At 36.6% G+C, this 19,253-nt stretch overlaps 2 protein-coding genes across 3 annotated transcripts; both read right to left on the bottom strand.

Moving 5' to 3' along the window:
- Positions 1-1,050: 1,050 nt before the first annotated feature.
- Positions 1,051-8,244, bottom strand: LOC118268699 (putative serine protease K12H4.7). Of its 2 annotated transcripts, XM_050706610.1 has the most exons (11): positions 8,101-8,244; positions 7,522-7,731; positions 7,023-7,207; positions 6,480-6,712; positions 6,079-6,217; positions 5,203-5,348; positions 3,363-3,482; positions 2,958-3,096; positions 2,462-2,635; positions 1,832-1,982; positions 1,051-1,477 (listed from the first exon to the last, which is right to left on the bottom strand). In XM_050706610.1, the coding sequence occupies exons 1-10, from the start codon at positions 8,146-8,148 to the stop codon at positions 1,874-1,876; spliced, it is 1,503 nt and encodes a 500-aa protein (XP_050562567.1). In that variant the 5' UTR covers positions 8,149-8,244; the 3' UTR covers positions 1,051-1,477; positions 1,832-1,873. The 2 variants fall into 2 exon arrangements, with proteins under 2 accessions (XP_050562567.1, XP_050562565.1); XM_050706608.1 differs by lacking the exon at positions 1,051-1,477 and having other exon boundaries at positions 1,551-1,982.
- A 3,395-nt stretch (positions 8,245-11,639) lies between these two features.
- LOC118268283 (venom allergen 5.02) lies at positions 11,640-19,247 on the bottom strand. The gene is made up of 6 exons (XM_050706623.1): positions 19,089-19,247; positions 18,896-19,014; positions 17,621-17,702; positions 13,478-13,662; positions 12,618-12,715; positions 11,640-11,956 (listed from the first exon to the last, which is right to left on the bottom strand). Exons 1-6 carry the CDS (start codon positions 19,147-19,149, stop codon positions 11,845-11,847), a joined length of 657 nt encoding a protein of 218 aa, XP_050562580.1. The 5' UTR covers positions 19,150-19,247; the 3' UTR covers positions 11,640-11,844.
- Between the last annotated feature and the right edge of the window lie 6 nt (positions 19,248-19,253).

The following is a 19,253-nucleotide window of genomic DNA, read 5'->3' as shown; positions in this document are numbered from 1 at the left end:
GATCTATTAAGGTGTTGAAAAATACGCAATTATTTCTTTTACTTTTTAGTGCATATTAATTTGTTTTGGAATATTTATTTTTTGAAGTCGGTTTTTTTTTTGTTAAAATTGTTTTTTATTTCTTGATTTTTAGTGAATAACTTATTTGAGTATGGGTCGACCTATTAAACGCGCTGCTCATATGAGACAGCGCCGTTTAAATGAATAATATTAATATCTATCCATATTGACGCATAAATACATTATTTTCAAATGTATATTAACCTGATACCCTTACTTATGATCTGCTGAGCCGACAGCTAACAGTAACCTGTTCATAAGCTACATACATAGTCAGTTGTCAAACACACTAACAGATTAGATACCCACATAGGTATACAGTCATGTAACTCAGACAGCACATCAAGCTACCCATCATTCTATACCAGATATGATACTATCTGTCCTGAATTTTATGGCTACTGAAAAAGATAAGCTAGTATGCATTACTTCAACGTAAACGCAGAGCTCATTCTGCTTATTTTTAAGGAGTTCCCTGGATTATCTTCCACATTTATGGTCAGACTTTAAAAACAATCATATGGAACCACACTGCCATTGTACTCTTTCAAACACAAAAAGAATTTCTCAAATCGGACTATATCTGCCAGAGATATGCATTTGTCAAACACAAAACAGATTATGCCTACATACACATGTAAATCAGACAGCACATCAAGCTACCCCTCATTCTATACCAGATATGCTACTATCTGTCCTGAATTTTATGGTTACTGAGAAAGATTAGCTAATATACATCACTTAAACTCAAACGCAGAGCACATTCTGTTCATTTTTGAGGAGTTCCCTGGATTATCTTCCACATTTATGGTCAGACTTTAAAAAAATATATGGGACCACACTCACATCGTACTCTTTCAAACACAAAATAATTTCTCAAATCGGTCTATAACTGCCGGAGATATCGATTAACATACATAAAAAAAAAAAAAAAATACGGTCGAATTGAGAACCTCCTCCTTTTTTTGAAGTCGGTTAAAAAAGAAATAGTTTTATTGTTTTTAATAAATGATTTGTATTGCGAAAACACAAAGGTAAGAGATATTGAACATAAATAATATTAAATAAAATTGCGTTACTGCATATAAATAATTAATTAAATATCGATTATTCCTCATCATCAGGGAAACTTAATTCAACACTTTGGATTTTGAAAGCCAATTCAAATGTTAATTTAAAAAATAGCACATTATTTCTTACTTATTTACCAACATGTAGGTAAATGTAAGGAATTTATCTATATGGCAGTGTGGCTATTAATTTTATAGTGATATTAAAATTACTACGAGTGTCCCTAAAACGATACGATATTTTAAAAGGATAGCCAGGACGCCACTATTCTCCTTGTTTCTTGCTGAACATCTTAGCGTGGTCATCCGTAGGTTCCCATTCTATGAAGTCGAAGCTTTGAGATGCTCTAGTATCAAACAAACGTTAATTTAGAATTTTGTAGAAATAAACGATCTACACATATTGTCAAAATGCTGGACTAAATGATTGATAGGATTTTTAATTAATTTGCAGCTAGTTCATTTCACCCATGCGAAGATAGGCTGGGGCGGGTCACTATGATTACTCATAAATAAATATGTAGGTGTATGAGCTACTACTAGCTTTCGATATTTTCTGTCTGAATGAAGGGAAAAGAAATTTGTTTTTTTTTTGTATTTTTTTTTGTATTACAAACAATAAAATAGAAAATACGAATTTTGATCTGTTATCAGCTGAAATTCACTTACAGATTGTACGTAGAATAAAAAAAAAGTTTTACTTTATTTCAATAGTTAAAGATGAAAATTGTGTTAGCTATATTTTATTGCGATAGCCACGACGCAACGATTCTCCTTGCTCTTTGCTGCACAGCCGTCATCGCTATGGTGTCAGTACGCAGCCAGCCTTGCATGTCGAAACAATGGGATGCCCTGGTAACAAAACATTAGAAACATTAATGAAATCGAAACGACAGCGCGTTCAGCGCTCTGATTGGTCGGAGCGAATAAACTAACCAATCTCGTTCCCATCTCGTTAAACGTAAAACAAATGCGTACTAAGCCCTCTGCTAGTTAGCAATCAGTGCCATTCATGGAGGCCTCCATAACCAGAGGAATTACAACTGCGTTGGTTGCGTCGATGGTGGCTTAGAGGGGAGAACTGGTGCTAGTAAGTAACCTCATTCGCACTATGAAAAAGTAAGATAAGCGTTGTTTCATGCCGGGTTTAGTCTGCTATTACAATTGTGTCAGAATGGTCGATCACTGAGCAGTGCGAGAGGGACGGAGCTATGTAGATTGTATAGCTCCGACTAGAGACTAAGGCCCCTCCTCAGTTGAATCTGCCAATTCACGCCGACACCCATGTGAATGTTTGTAAATATGTATATGTATACATTTATATCAATTACCTGTTTACAGTAAAAGTAGGAGAGGTCTCTGAAATGTCTTCCTTATAAACTCCAAGCGCCCGCCAAGGATCGATGTATCCGTGGATGTTGATAGTGTTGTTCACTTCAGGCCCAAGGCCCCCGAATACTAAATTAACACGGTCAGCCGCAGCAAGGACGAAATCTTTGTTAAATCTGTGAAAACAAAGGTAAAACAATTAATCAAGATAGGTACTTAAGTGTCCTGTGTGTGCGTCTTTGTCCTAAAAACGTAATCAAACCAGTAGTTTTTTTTTATTAAAAGAAATAACAAACATCAACAGGATGAGTTCCTATCGAAGGTCGATCTTAGGTGGATTTTTAGATCACAACAAGAGAAGAGAGAGAGAGAAATGCAGCTCTGTCAGATTGTTTTTTTAATCGTAACTTCTTAGATTTTAATAACCCATTTATCTGTAGTAATTAGTAAAAGTTATTAATAATAGACCTATTAACAATTATAAATTTTATTTCTTACCTGCTGTCAAAATTTCTAAGGCAAACTTCTGTATAGAAATCCACGTCAAGCCACGTCAAACCATCGAACACAGTGCCGGAACGGGGCGCAGTTTGGAAAAATCCATACTCAGTGCAAGTCTGATAATACCAAGCACGAGCTGGAAACAAATTAATTATTATTTTATTACAGTAAAGACTACATTAGAATTTACACTGCACGGTTCGATTCCCGTACGGAGCAACTGTGTGATTGTCACAAATTGTTGTTTCGGGTCTGGGTGTCATGTGTATGTGAATTTGTAAGTATGTTTATAAACGCACCCACAGCAAGACACAGAAGAAAATCCTAGGGTGGGGTATTTTTTCTTTGTAATTAAAATAAAAACGTATAAAATGAACGGTAGAATAGCTATTAGGTACTTACAATTAGTTCTACCACTGTATGCGTTGAGCAATGCTTGAAAATTAACGTTCCAGCAGCCACCTGAGCTTAACCCTTGGATGGCCGCGATGAATCCACCAATCTGTTCCATTGGAGTTGATCCTGTAATTTTATTGTTATCATCACAAAAACACCTTAGAACTAAGGCCTCCATGTATTTAAGGAAGGATTTTTCATGGATAGTGGTTGGTCACTGAAACATTAATCTAGAAGACTTATATTTAAAATTTTGGTTTTAACCACATAGTTCCCAATCTCGCGGAATCTCTTCAAAAATGAGACGTAGAAGATATTCCAGGGAACTCTTCAAAAATCAACATAATGAGCTCTGCGTTTGAATTTAATAGATGTATACTCACTTAGGGCATTGAAAAAAATGTTTAAAAACGGACTTAAACTAAAGAAATATTATAATCTTTCCGAACTTAAGATGAAAACTAACTTAAAACTAAAGAAAGCTACGAATTACGAATTTATAACATTTAAAAAAGAAATTATATTACACCTATCCTCTATGCTATAATAACCAAGCTTAAACTAAATAATTTAAAAGAAACGACTTAAATCTAATCTATCTAATTAATTAATAAATTAGACTTACAATTTTATTAAAAAACTAACTACAGTAACTACTAATAATCGATATCAAACTAAACCTACGTTAAATAATTTAACCAGAAAACCAGAAAAACCCAACAAATAAACTTATTAATTGACAAATACAACGAAACCAATTTATTTAGAATATACGAAACAGCAGGACCACTACAGACAAATAGTCATACGACTGATAATACACTTTTTCTACGATAGTACCGAAGCGCTCGGCCGATACCCAACCTAATGAATGTAACGAAACCATAGCGCGATCTATTTCTATTTTTATTTTTTGATTTTTGAAATAAAACTATCCTATGTCCTTTCTAAGGTTCTAAACTATATCTGTACCAAATTTCAACCAAATCCGTCAAATAGTGGCGGAGATTAATGGTATAAGCATAGAATAGTGTTCGACGTGATTCTTTAATTTGACATAACTTTTTTATTTATGAACCGATTAACATGAAACAAACACTAAATGTAAATTGAAGCATACCACAATATATTCGTGAAAACCGCATCCAACTCGGATCAGCCGTTTCTGAGATTAGCGCGCATAGACACACAGACAAACAGACAAAAAAAAAGTTAATTACATTTTTGGGTTCGACATCGACATAACAATTACCCCTGCTATTTTTTTTATTTTTATTTTCAATGTACAGACAGCACTTTTCTACGATTTTATTATATGTATAGATAGAGAGTCGTTTGTGACTAAATCAAATTTAATCATAGTCATTCAATAATAGATTCAGTTCCTATTATACCGATGGGGAGACCTCTTATGAAAAATGAGCGAAATAAGCCCAGTCAGCCAAAAGGGCATTATTCTCTATGACCAAATTTGAACACTTTTTACAAATACCTACGACATTTAGCAACAGCGTCGCGCGTCCGTAACGTTGTTAAGAAATCTTGACAACCTACAGCATTACAGCTCTTCTGTGGTCAAGGTACATTGAGTTGTTCACACAGAAATAAATACTAGATTTATTTAATTATACTTATTTTGTTTGAAATTTTTTTATTTTTATTTTCTGTTGTCTTCTGAATTATGCTTCTGTGGACGAGTACTAACTACTTCTAGTTTCATTTATATCATAAGAGTGATATCCATACTGTATACGTAATAGGAAAAAGATAAGTGCATATCTTCTCCTATGTGATGCTGTTTCTTGATTTTCTCATGGTCATAAAAATAAAAGCGGCAGTTGCTTACCATAATTTCCAGCCTGGAAATTGTTACATTCAGTTAATAGAGTTCCCGGTCTTGCTCGCTGCACTGCACCGGAGAAGCTCCAAGTGATGAGTCCCGCAAAGTATCCTAAGTCCAAGACATTGTCGTAATCGAATGGGGCACAAAGCCTGGAAAAGAAAATAAAATCTTATTATTGTTTTAATTATAGAATAAATGTGGATATTCTAACTGTTCAGGTTTGTTACAGTTTAATGCATGCATGCTTAAAAATGATATTGTCATGGAGCCAATTAATTTTATATAACTCCGTACGATGCCTGAAGACTACCTACACAAGATGAAGTGTAGAATAATTTATTTATCTCAATGATAACTAATCCAATTTTTTTGCACATTACATTTTTAGGTTGATCTCTATAATCTTGAACACAAGACGAAAATCATGTCAAATGTCCATGTTGCCCCTGTACCGGTTATCGTTGGGAACGATACCTTCGAAGTTGTAGACCAGGTAGGTAGCTCCAACTTCGAAAAAAACGTCACCCGAAGAATCAACCGCAAATGGGCAGCGTTTGAGAAGTAACGTGAAGTCTTCTCATCCTAAATGCAAGGAGCTTCTTTGCCTGACAAAATCCGTTATATGGAAAGCCAAAGAACAAAAATGGGCAGGTCACGTCGCTCGAAGGACTGATGGTCGCCGGGCCAGGAAGGTGATCGGGTGGCGACCGCGGATTTGGAAGACGTAACGTGGGCAGACCTTTCAATAGGCAGACCGATGATACCGTCAGAGTCGCGAGGAGCTAGTGGATGCGGCTTGTTTTCTACGTGAAGGACAAAGGGGGAGGCCTTTGTTCAAGAGTGGACGTCTTCCGGCTTATGATGATGATGAATACTGACCTATACGCCTGTTCGACCATGCGTCTTCCAGATTCTGTGCGCAACGCGGCGAGTGTGTCATTTATTCCTTGTCGAATGTGTGATATGCACTGTTCTCCCCCCTCCAGCAAGAAGGCTTCATGCACTACTTCCAAGTATTCTAAAATTAACAAAAACATATTTTTTTATAAATCTTTAATTAAATCATAGCGTGGGCTTCAGATAGTCGAAAGCTTGGAGGCTCTTTTTCTTTTTCCACACTTGTAAATGGCCCTTGGAACTAGCAGGTAAATAAATGAGGCATTTTTTATTAGTCTTAACCTTCTTTTTGTTCTTAGTAAATAAGGTTTAGATGGACTTAAAAATAAAATGGAAAAGGATCTGATTTTCGGCAATATTGAGAAAGATATAAAAATGCATACCAGTGTAATCAACTTTAGCCAGAATCGGTCCACTAGACGCGACGGTGCCGACCACCAAGTGCGGATAGCGCTTTTTGAACCACATCACCATGTTAGCAGCATATGAACCTCCGTACAGTATCACTTTGCTGTCAGCAAAGCGCGACTGTTTCTTGATCTCTACTATGAAATACGCGAGGTCAGCAAGGGCCTGGTCTATGTTCAAGAAACGCAAGTTTTCTGTAGTGAATTCGCTGTAAAAAGAGATAAATAGAAATAGTAGTGGGTATCTGCTCACACACAAACTTAAGGTAATGTTCATGGGATAGTTAAAAGCTGTGAATGTGTAAAAGTGGTTTCATAGTACTTCCCACCACCAAGCATAGAGCCACAAGGCTGAGTGACTTTATTTTCTTCTTATGTGCTTTAAGGCTTGATATTTCAAGTAGTTTGCCTTGAACCTTTTCAGCCCTCAATTAACCAAGTGACTTCAATATCATGCCTCAGTAAGTATGTCAAAAACTCATATCAATTGATTTTCTTTTACCATGATTATCTACTTACTCGAAAATTCTAGTCTGACCATAATAGCGATGTTCAGTGTATATCTGGTATCCTTTGTTCTCTCTCGCCAGCTCATACATGTTGCCAGCCCGCAACCAAGCCGCGTTAATGTCCCACTCTCCACCAACGAGGATAAATACGGGAGAACCATCGCCACCAAAAAATTCTTCGTTATACATAAATCTCTAAAATAAAGAAAAAATGAGCGGTTAAGACCTTCGTACTGAAAGCTCATTAATCGTTTTGATAACATTTAAAAATGATGAATGATTTAAAAATTTAAAAAGGAATGAAACAACGCTCTGTGACTCTAGTTATTGCAAATCCAATCCTAATCTCCAAAAGGCCGGTAATGCACTTGTTATTTCTTTGGTGTTGTGGGCATTCAACAACATTACCCCTACCTATCCTATCCACATATTATACCCACTACCTATCAAGGTAGGTACGTCTGCTCGTTTATCTTCCGATCATATAAAAACCAAAAAATAAAACGTACCATATTAAAAGTTTCTGTGTTGTGAGGGTCAAAGTGATCAAGTGGCATGGGCATGTAGCTAGTGACGACATTCCTTGTGGGCAGACTGGCCCATTCCTCGGGGGGCTTCATGTCTACTCCTAGAGTCATCTCCACGACCCTGGGCTTTTTTGCTACCTGTTCTACTGCCCATGATGCAGAGAACAGACTTAGGAGTAGTAGGAACACCCTCTGAAAGTGTTAAAAGAAAAATATTTATTTACACATGTTTAAATTGCATGGGTAGATCTAATCTATGGGTAGATCTAATTACTGCTGGACATAGACATATTATTATGTAAGTAGGTCTTTCTATTAGATCTTCGACTTTCGTTAATGTATAGTTGTTATGCAAGATTAAGTCACCTACAATATGGCCAATATGCCTAAAAGAAATTTAAAATAAAATTTTAAGAAAATATGGAAACTTAAATTCTCAATAATAATATCTTACAATTTTAATATCGCTTATCGCGTCGTCTTCCTAATATCTTGCATTAACCCAGACGGGTTAAATTAGTCAATTTACTGATAGTAAAAGCACAACAAATGTTTACTTACCATTTTTATTACAGTTTCTAATAAATAATTGTTAAACACATTTGCCATCCACGATGGCAATATCGGATAGCCTAATTCTGATATCTTTTAAGCGATTAACCAATCGGAGTATTATCAATCAAGCTGATTAAGATACTTTAAATACATACTTATCAAAATATTTTGTACAGAGTGCTTTTTTATTTTGAGTCGGGATCCGCATTGATCGTGCCCATTTAGGATTACATCGAGGGTCTGAGGACGACCAGCACCTCTCACCCAATGCGAAAGAAGTCATTGGATATTTTTCCCTATCACAAAAAAAAGTTTCCAAAGTGGGTATGGGGCTATGTGCCTTACTTGTAATTACATATTAAGGGTCTATGATAAATTCCCTTTCCCCCTGGTAAGTATGAGCCGTAAGACATTGCACAATGTCACACACCCTTTGCAGCTGATCTATTCGGGCTACCGATTCGAAAAGCAGCAATAGGAACGGGGTGGTTTTTAGTCAAAAAGAGTCAGACGCACTCCCTTTCACCTCACCCAAGGTAAGAAAGTCATTGGATGAACCCCCCTCCCCACCCCGCCAATAGGTGGTATTAGGCAGAGAACATTGTATTAGGAGTGGACGCACTCTCTAGTCTCTCCCCCCAAAAGTTTAGAAGGTCATGAAAACAAGAAGGTAACTATCACCCAGTCATATAAAAGAAAGAAGAAGGATTCACCATATTAACCCATTTGGAACATTAAACTTTTTTAAAAGAAAAATTAAGTTTTTAACCATTTTCATTCGCAGGTCTTGTCATTGTGTAGTATTCATAAGTGAAGAAACGTAAAGAAACATCCTATGTAAACATGTATGTACATTACCTACATATGTAATTTAACTACCTATCAGTAGTTATGTAGGTACACGGATTTCGCGATAACTTTGTACGACACAAGAACAAAATTTCGTGCCGCTGAGCTCATTTCACGATAGCCGACAATTATGATAATTAATTATTAATCGTAATAAAATCTACTTAATGAGATGACTGAATTCGAAATTAATACCTATATTGTAGTGATTGAAGTATATTTATTTATTGATTCAGTGTCACCAACACAAATACAGTAGGGTATTGCACAATGAAAATAACAAGGCAATGAAAAAAACAAAAAAAAAGACAAGATAGGCATTAGCCTACCGGAGCTGCGGACTACCTAGCGGGTTTACCGGGGCTCCGGCTCGAAAAGCAGGAGAAGGAACGGGGTGGTTTTTAGTCAGTAAGAGTCTGACACTCCCTCTCGCCTCGCCCAAGGCGGGAGAAGTCATTGGATGATTTTCCGCCCTCAAAAAAAAAAAAAAAAAAGGCATTAGCCTAAGGTATTTTGTATATTACTGTATTAACAGGTATGGGTAACCACAGCATGCATATAACTTTAAGTTTACAATAATGGTTTAATACCCAGTCTATTGGTTTGTGCCTATAAGAGAATTGCTAAGCATTTGCCCGAAGCTATACCTAAGCCCTGTAAACCACAACTGTAGGGTCATCTATAAATAGGTTTATTCTTACTTAATATATATATTATTATATTATTTATTATTAATATTATAAATGTGAAAGTAACTCTGTCTGTCTGTCTGTCTGTTACGCTTTCACGCCTGAACCAGTGAACCGATTTTGATGAAATTTGGTACAGAGATAGAATAGACCCTGAAGAATAACATACTTTTTAATATGAATTTAATATAAAAGTAAACCAGTCTATGTACCGCTATAACTTGTTATTATAACGTCCAAGAACGCCCACGTAAAAAAATTTAAAATCGAATTCTTTATGTCAATTCATTACTTCGTTACTCATACATTTTCGTAAAGGATAGGTACCATTTATTAGCATCCAGTTTTATTCATTTATTAGTATCTTTATATTATAGAATTTATGCATTTAAATAAATGAATTATTATTAATATTGAAAGATAGGATATCAAAATCGAATCATTACATTTTTTTGTTCAATTTAATATAGGTACAGTACTTACGTACCGATGTACGTATAAATAGTGTGGATCTCTCAAAAACATTTTAGCCTTGATGTCATTGATTCATCAATGCTCTACGCAGTCTCACGCTATTTCGGAAGTTCCTGAGATAATATTATATTTTCTAATCTAGTGATTACAAACTCTAACTATTTTTACTTGATTTTTTTATATTATGAAACAAGCCGGTAATCGAGCAGACGTATTACCTGATGGTAAGCAATCGCCGCCGCCCATGGACACTTGAAACACCAGAGGCGTTACAAGTGCGTTGCCGGCTTTTTGAGAGTTAGGAATTTAAGGGTTGTTGTTCGGGAATTGGGGATGGGGAAGATTGGGAAGGGGGGAATTGGGCCTCCGGTAACCTCACTCACACAACGAAACACAACGCAAGCGTTGTTTCACGTCGGTTTTCTGTGAGGCCGTGGTATCACTCCGGTCGAGCCGGCCCATTCGTGCCGAAGCATGGCTCTCCCACACTGATATGACTTAGGAATCGGATGTAAACAGCAACTGATCTTATTAACGGACATTTTTTCTTAAATTGTGCGGACTACTCATAGTTTTAAATCAGTTCACCGGATCACCGTAATGATGTTTAGTTAAATACCTAAATAACAGTGATTTATCTAATTAAGTTATCGCAATCGCAACTGATAATCGATTTGTAAATCAATACCATCATTTAAGTCATTGCCACTAAAGGAATTCTTGTTAATTATCTATATCAGTTAATTTTCCCCATCGACTTGCGTGATATCGACAACGCTGATTGGGCAATTAATGTCATTTCTGTCATGACAAAATGTCACTTGATTTATTGACGTGTTAATGAACCTTGTCATAGGTCTGTACCTCTACCATTTGAACCAATAGTATTTGTCGATAGTCGTTAGCGACGACGGAACAAAAATCTGCCATACAAAAAAGGAGGATGCAAATCCTGGTCCCACTTCCAATAGTTATGTGTGTTACATCATTGGATAGGTAATTTTGAGCTGAATAAAAGTTACTATGGCGCCAAGTTCCAAATCTTAATCCGTTCAGAGTTATTCTTCATTAAACATGGCAGTTTTGGTAGTTTTATCAGTAGCCAAGTAATGGTATTTTTGCATTATAATTACATTTATGCTTAATTTTAACTTGAAACTTGGCGCCATAGTAACTTTTATTCAGCTCAAAATTACCTATCCAATGATGTAACACACATAGCTATTGGAAGTGGGACCAGGGGCCTTAGCCTGCTATTACAATTGTGTCAGAATGGTCGATCACTGAGCAGTGCCAGAGGGACGGAGGTATGTAGATTGTATAGCTCCGTCCCTCTCGCACTGCTCATGCAGTGATCGACCATTCTGACACAATTGTAATAGCAGACTAAGGCCCCAGATTTCATAGAAATTCTGGCATCCTCCTTTACGTAGTCCCTAGTGACTATCGACAAATACTATTGTTTAGATGCCCATATTGTCACAGAACACTCACTGTTATCGAGTCAAAAAACAAAAAAGAAATTAAAAACAATTCTTTCGAACATGCTTTATTCGACTTTCAGTTAAATATAAATGATAAATAAAATATTACAATGATAAAATTGTTACTTATTCAAAGTTATTATAGAAATAGAGTTACTTCTATACAATTCCATCAAGTTCCTTACAATTAAACGCTAAATAAATACATTGCCTAGTTATTTCATTCTTTGGTAGTCGACTTGTTGTAGGTATTATTATTTTTTACAATTCGGTCCATATGGTTTAGAACAGTCCTTGGTGCCACATGTTAATTTTCCAGCCGGACCTCCACTCACTCGGTACGGCTTTTCTCGTAGAATATTTCCTCTGAAATTTAAAGCATAATTTTGATGTAGGTAGACTAGTACTAACTACTACTTTCCCATTGGTAAAGGTATAATAATTATACCTACCATTGTTACCTACAAATTGTTTACCACCTAAGTCTACATTTTGGAATGCAATAAAGAATTGAGTATTGGTAGAGTGGTCGCAAGTGCGACTGCATGCAAGTGATCTCGGGTTCGATTCCCAGATCAGGCAAAGTATTGCTGGGCTTTTTTTGGCAAAACATTCTCTGTAGTAGCATGGAGCATGGAATTGTGCCCAGTATATGGCAATAGACTCACCCTATTATATGGGACTTATAAGACAAATGGTCAAAAGTGAGTGTACATTGTACAGTGGCATTATGTGTCATAATGTGCATAAGTGGGTGTGTACCCCTTTGGGCATAAAAGGCGTGACGATAACATATTTTTTTGTTTTTGTCGTTTCGAATACCTATTTTGTTATGGAACAAGCCGTTAAAAGAGCAGACGTATCACCTGATGGAAAGCGATCGCCGTCGCCCATGGACACGTGAAACACCAGAGGCGTTACAAGTGGCGACTTACCCAGTGGCGTGCAGTCCACATAGACAAAAAGACTGACTACCTTACAGATATCTTGAATAACATATACATAAAATGTACGTTTAGGTACTTACGCCGGCCCGTAGTTACACACGACGTAGAATCTGTTCCACCCATCCTTGAACGTTTGCGACATAGCACAACCTATGTAAGTGGTTTCTGCCCACACCATCTGGAAAAGAAATTTCCCTTAATTTTGCTAGTTTTCTCTTATACATATTTCTTCACTGCCTCGTTGGCCGAGTGGTCGCAAGTGCGACTGCCGGGCAAGGGGTCTCGGATTCGATTCCCGGATCGGGCAAAGTATTACTGGTTTTTTTTCCAGTTTTTTGAACATTTATAGGCTGATTGATGATGATGATAATTTGATTTAAACGTCAGACTGTGCACTTTCCAATAAAATTTGCTGCAGCATTATATTATTTTTACTGCCAACTTTGTGGTCAATGGTCACAACAATGTGCAATATGGACGTGCTACGCATTAAGTAGGCATTTACTTAGTACTTACATTATACCTAATGCCGCATAATCGCATTCACGCAGGTGTTATCACGCACCTACACCTATGTACCTAGCACCTAGCTTCATTCACGTATGGTCTTGTGTAATTTGTTCAAATACTATGGAAACAACGTTAACCATTGCACCAAATAACCAATTAAAAATAATTTTGAAAAATTAGAAACAGCACAAAATGCTTGGTCTCAGTAGATAGAAATCTATCACATTTTATTTTATTTTTTTTTATTAACTGAGAACAGTGTCACAATTATGTTGTCTTACAGTGCATGTTGTGACACCTTAAAATGTTGTGCATTTAAATTAATTACTATGTAAGTGTTTAGATATAAGTCCTAATGTAACAACTACTGGTAGTCCCGATAAATAATTAGAAGGACGTTAACCTAAAATAGACTTTAATGTCTACATACCTGAGTGTAATGTCCAATGTCACATTTTCTCTTGGCATCAAACTGGCTGTTTGTTAGAGGGCCGAAAGTGAAGTTGACGTGTTCGGAAAACCAGGAATCCAGACTCCTTTCAAGGTCCAACTCGTAATTGAGATTGGTTGTTGAGTACCAATGCAAGTTCTCACCCGTCTTAAATCTGCCAGAAGCTGAAATTAACATGATACAATTAATATAACAAGTCTTTTTTCATAAAATGGTAGGTTCTGCCTACGACAGATTAGTAATTTAACTCCTTGAATTTTTTTTTCAGGGGCAAGGCGAGAGGGTGTGTTAGTCTCTTACTGACTAAAAACCACCCCGGTCCTACTCCTGCTTTTCGAGCCGGAGCCCCGGTAAACCCGCTAAGTAGTCCGCAGCTCGGGAATAATGAAGACTTATACAGTTTTATGTATAGATATACCTCGGTAGATGAGTCCGGCCGGAAAAGAAAATTAAACACGATATCTAATAGATAGTTACAATAGAAAAAAAATTAATCTTCTATTTAATTGTGACGTCGTTGCCATCCTTTCATTGTTAAACTCGAACTATTAGACAATTAGACATGGATAGGTATTTCTCAAACAAAAAAGAAATATTATTGTAAAATACAATATGTATAATAATAAACATCTAGCTTCTAAGCTAAGTATGGACATACGAGTAGACCATAAGGTTCATAATAACTTTTTGTACGTGACTGGCCCACCAAATGACCAATTGAATAAACGCACAAGTCACTAAATATTAGTTTACTTCGCAATTGTTTATTGTTTTTCAAAATCGATACAAAGAAGAAGCACTTTAAGTAGGAAAACAGTCCATTAAAATATTAAAAAAATAATTATAGTTAATGCCGCAACAACAAAGATCAAACAACTTCACGTCAATACAAGACTGTTTACAATACAAGAGGTAAATTATTTGCCTCCGAAGAATACTCTCATACTGTTGACATGTGAATGTGACTCATCCAGAAACCGTCATTTTTTTACGGGCAGAAAATCATCCAATGTCTTCTCCCGCCTTGGACGAGGCGAGAGAGAATGTTAGACTCTGACTAAAAACCACCCCGTTCCTATCTCTGCCGTTCAATCCGGAGCTCCAGTAAACCCGCTAGATACTCTGTAGCTCTGGAAGAAACTGCCAATTGGATAAGCTATGATCACAAGAAAGAGCACGAGATTGTTCTCTAATAGGTACGATGGTCGGACGTAAGGTAGGATGGTCGGTGTCAATCGCCTTCCAATCAACATCACTCTCAAATAAGTTCATGGAGGACTATACTAAAGACTATAAGGATTCCAACATTCAGTAGATAACCTGTCTCATCTGACAAAAAGGTTTTTTTTCAAATCGGTTCAACCATCCTCAAGTATCCGCTGACTGAACTGAATATACTACTCTGATAGTCATACAAATCAATAATATCCCGATTTTCAGCATCAATTTATTTGTAGTGTGACTGGGTAAATACGAACTCCAACTGATAAAACATTCACTAAAAATCGCGGTTTAGGGGAAAGTGGGGGAATTGGGAACACTTAACTTTAAAGGCAAAAAACACAGTATTTTCTCTTAAAAAAGGAATCAACTTTTATTAAAACTTAAACATAATTTATCTGTCTGCTTATAACAGAAAAAAAATTTTTTAATAATCAACTTTTTATTAGAAATATTAGCAAAAATAAAAAACATTGCCGTTCCTATTTACCCGACACCCTATGGGGTAATTGAGATCAGCCCGTGGAGCAAATGAAAACAGTATTTAGAAATGGTAATTAGAAATGGGTTAGTTAAAAATGGCACAGAGAACAGTTATAAATAACTAAAAAAAATTTTCGCGACACATATCACACACGTAACCTTTGCTGGTCTCTCTGGAAGTGCATTGCACATGTGCCCAAAGCTTTATCGTGGTCGTGTAAATCTGATATTTGAACTGGTGGTGTCTGGCAGCATCAACGTCTCGCCTCATCTAAAAAAAATTGTATTGTAATAAAAATATAAAAACAAATTGTAAATTTGTTCGTTCCCAATTACCCGCCACCCGACGTTCCTAATTACCCGCAGTCGACAATTTGAATAAAAATGGTCGCGACCTTCGATAGCGTTTTAAGTGAATCCTATAACACGTAAAATTTTAAAACTGATTATCCATGAAATAAACTTACGAAATATGGTGTCATTGTACTCACAAATATGACATTTGCATCTAATGTATGAAAACACAAAATTTATAACAAAAATGCAATAAAAACATTTTGACTCACCGTGTCAAGATGCGTGCATCCTCCAGCTCCCACTGTTGCTTGCGCACTTAGGGGCGGGGGAGGAATACCTCGAATAGCCGCGAGACGGGATACGGGGAGGGGAAGTGGGACTTATCAACGTGTTCCCAATTACCCGCCGTTCTCAATTACCCTACTTTCCCCTACTCATGTAAATTAATTAAGAAAAGCTCTACTATTTTCTAGACGCGGCGACGTCGCGCAGCCTGCTCTACTTATAAAACACTAGCTACTTCCGCGCGGTTTCACCCGCTCTGCTCGGCTCCTATTGGTCATAGCGTGATGTTTTATAGCCTATATATAGCCTTCCTCGATAAATGTACTATCCAACACAAAAATAATTATTCAAATCGGACTAGTAGTTCCGGAGATTAGCGCGTTCAAACAAACAAACAATCTCTTCAGCTTTATAATATTAGTATATTAGTATAGTTAGATACCTACACAAGAGAAATAACTTTTGATTTCAAGCATGAAAGCATGGTAACCCCGTTGCCTCCTTTAATTATGATTGTGTCGTTTTTTTTCAAGTGTAAAGAATATTCAACGCAGTCCACTTCACGAGAATTTTGTTTGACACACATTTCACTTAACGGTATCAAATCACTTTCATAAGTAAATCAATTCATTTATTTTTAACTAGGCACCTATTGGCTATTTCTTTTAATTAAATAAGCATAACAGTGTATTTAAGTAGGAACTTTGTTATCGTTTAGAATTGTTTTTTTTTAATTAGATTTAATACATTATACGCATTTATAGTTATTACCTATGTACAGACTTTACTAAACATATTTGAGGGCAAGTTGGAAAATCCTCGTGGAGCCCATTCACTTTAGAAAGACGATAGGGAATTAGGGACTTTCAGACTTTTACTGACTAAAAACCACCCCCATGTTCCGTATCTTACTCAAAACTTCTGGGTAAGAGGGCAGGGGAACTGCAGTATCCTGCAGAATGCGCAGTGTTCCTGAGTTCATTACATTGATATACAGACTGGTGAGATACGTGCAATATTTGAGGACGTGATAGTATGCAAACATATATCATTAAATAAAATAACATAAAAATGAAATATTAAATAACTTCTTAGTAAACTTCGTACACAGTAAGTACACCGAGAGTCCAGTATTTATTTATTTAACTGCGGAATACTCGGACACCGCGCGGACGCAAGGGTCGCGCAGCGCGCTATCAACACAGAATACATAGGTACCTACACTGTACAGCTGTTACCTATCCCAATTTCACTTATTTTTAGAGAGATTTCGATAAAAATTAAGCATCTATTTTTTTATATCAAATTAACGAGAATCGAGTACCGAGTACTCTCTGTATTGAGCCTATTTCACCAGTCACACGGTATCTGGTAGATAACACATTCACATGCAAATAGTTCCTAAATGTTATCTGGTATATACGCGTATCTTGATCTAGACTATACACCGTTAATCTAGCGAAATAGATTTTTTTTTTCGATATCGCCAATACAAGCCGCTCTAGGCTTGATCGGCAGACAGGGCTCAGAATTCCCCTGTGGTTTTGTTTTTTTTTACCCGACTTACCAAAAGGAGGAGGTTCTCAATTCGGCCGGTATGTTTTGTTATTGTTTTATACAAAATGATCTCGACAGTAAGACAATAATTCATAGGTTCATTCACTACTTCTCAACCATTGCGACTCATGTAAACTAGGATCTTGACTAGAGTAGATAGCAACGAAGCTCAATGTATCGCGTCTCAAGAATGTGTATAAGCTATATCCCTTAAAAAAGGGATATATCAATAGAGAATGAACATAGTTTACATAGAATAATGTAAATGTAGGTACTTACGTAAATACTTGTCCGGATTGTGGTATCTAACGTTTTTCATTACCCATTTTTCCGCTTTTGCAGCCAACTCTTCATCCCATGTCTGTGAACAAAAGAATTAAGAAAATTGATTATAAACCAAGAAACTTTTTTTTTGAGGCGTGAAAATCATCCAATTGCTTCTCTCGTCTTAGGCGAGGCGAGAGGGAATGTCAGACTCTTACTGACTAAAAACAACCCCGTTCCTACTCCTGCTTTTCGAACCGGAGCCCCGGTAAACCCGCTAGGTAGTCCGCAGCTCCGAATTTCAAATAGACTAGGAAAGGAGTTTTGAACGTCAAAGCAAATATAATAATATTAACAATGTCTGTCTGTAGGTCAGTCCTCTAGTGAAGCTTTTTGCTCGTTCCAAAGTGGAGAATTTATTCCTACTGAGAAGAACGGATAAGAAACTCCATAGGTTACTCTTTTTCAATCAGATTCACAATACAATTCTTAGTTACAAGAATTTTCTATTTCCTATGAATGTATCTGATATAAATATTCATGTAGGTACGTATATACTAAAAAACCCGTGACAAACCCCTACTGGACCCTTGGCCTCCTCTACATAAGGTGGGATAGCTCAATGTATCTAATTATATTATGACAAAGGCACTGACACCAGTCCGTTGAGAAATAACCATTTTTATTATAAAAAAAAGTTAGGGAAAGATTTTATAAGAGAAAATCTGTTGGCCGGTCTCTGTGTGAAGACAACCAATGAGTTGACTTAGAATTAATTGCCTGGGTATTCGGAACCCAGATAGTTGTGTACCCTTGACACAGGAGAAAGTCGTAATAAGACTGCACGGTTTGCGCAGTGGCTGGGTAATGAGCTGTTGGTGTACGTGTCCCGGACACTCCAGCAATGATACTGAGGGTACGATTCCCGCACGGAATGATTCTTTGTCTGAGCCACAAATTATTGTTCCTAGTCAACGTTCGATGTGTAGTAGTGATATGAAATTGTACATTTTGTAAACGCACGACACAGGATAAATTCTAGTATGGTGCAATTTTTAAAAAACAAAGTAGGTATTAGCGCACACTGTTATAAATGGGATTCATAACATAACTGGTAAAAATTAAGTGTGACATTTTTGTGCACCTCTAACTAAAACCAAAAGTATTGTGTATATGCATAAATATGTATTGTAATTTCAAATTTGGTGTTAACAATTTGAAAAGGGACATTGATGACACAAAAGTAATCTGTTTTACTAAAAATACACTTAAAAAAAATTATATACGCACCAGCACTTTCATGTCCGCAGCAGCAGGTTGATCTTGAATCAGCCCTTTGGCTACTAGGAGACGCCGGGAGTTGTGGCCATCCACTAAAGTACGTATCTGTTTACACGACAACCGTACCACTGAAACGAACTTCCAATTAATAAAACGAAACACAATCACAAACTAAATTAAACGAAATTTATAATGAACTTACATTTGCATTGACCGATAGCGACTAAAGTCAAAGTCAAAATAATGAGGATTTTCGAATCCATTGTTCAAATTGTAACCGTTGCGCGCGGGCACAGCCACTCGTTGACTGACTAATTCAAAAGTGCGATTTGATTGTAAAACAACGTTACTTGCGTTATATACCATA

Source organism: Spodoptera frugiperda, chromosome 29 (genome assembly GCF_023101765.2).
Source record: "Spodoptera frugiperda isolate SF20-4 chromosome 29, AGI-APGP_CSIRO_Sfru_2.0, whole genome shotgun sequence".
Classification (NCBI taxonomy): Eukaryota; Metazoa; Arthropoda; class Insecta; order Lepidoptera; family Noctuidae; genus Spodoptera; species Spodoptera frugiperda.
This window is presented reverse-complemented; position numbering and strand designations above follow the sequence as displayed.

What these genes read in the sequence shown, in the direction of transcription:
- LOC118268283 (XM_050706623.1), bottom strand. Translation starts at nt 19,149, where the DNA reads ATGGATTCGAAAATCCTCATTATTTTGACTTTGACTTTAGTCGCTATC. An exon ending in CAATCCGGACAAGTATTTAC is followed by an intron (nt 13,663 to 17,620) that starts GTAAGTACCTAC and finishes TGTTAATTTCAG; the next exon opens with CTTCTGGCAGATTTAAGACG. An exon ending in ACATTGGACATTACACTCAG is followed by an intron (nt 12,716 to 13,477) that starts GTATGTAGACAT and finishes TTTCTTTTCCAG; the next exon opens with ATGGTGTGGGCAGAAACCAC.
- LOC118268699 (XM_050706610.1), bottom strand. Translation starts at nt 8,148, where the DNA reads ATGGCAAATGTGTTTAACAATTATTTATTAGAAACTGTAATAAAAATG. An exon ending in GGTCAGACTAGAATTTTCGA is followed by an intron (nt 6,713 to 7,022) that starts GTAAGTAGATAA and finishes CTCTTTTTACAG; the next exon opens with CGAATTCACTACAGAAAACT. An exon ending in ATGGTCGAACAGGCGTATAG is followed by an intron (nt 5,349 to 6,078) that starts GTCAGTATTCAT and finishes TTTCTTTTCCAG; the next exon opens with GCTTTGTGCCCCATTCGATT.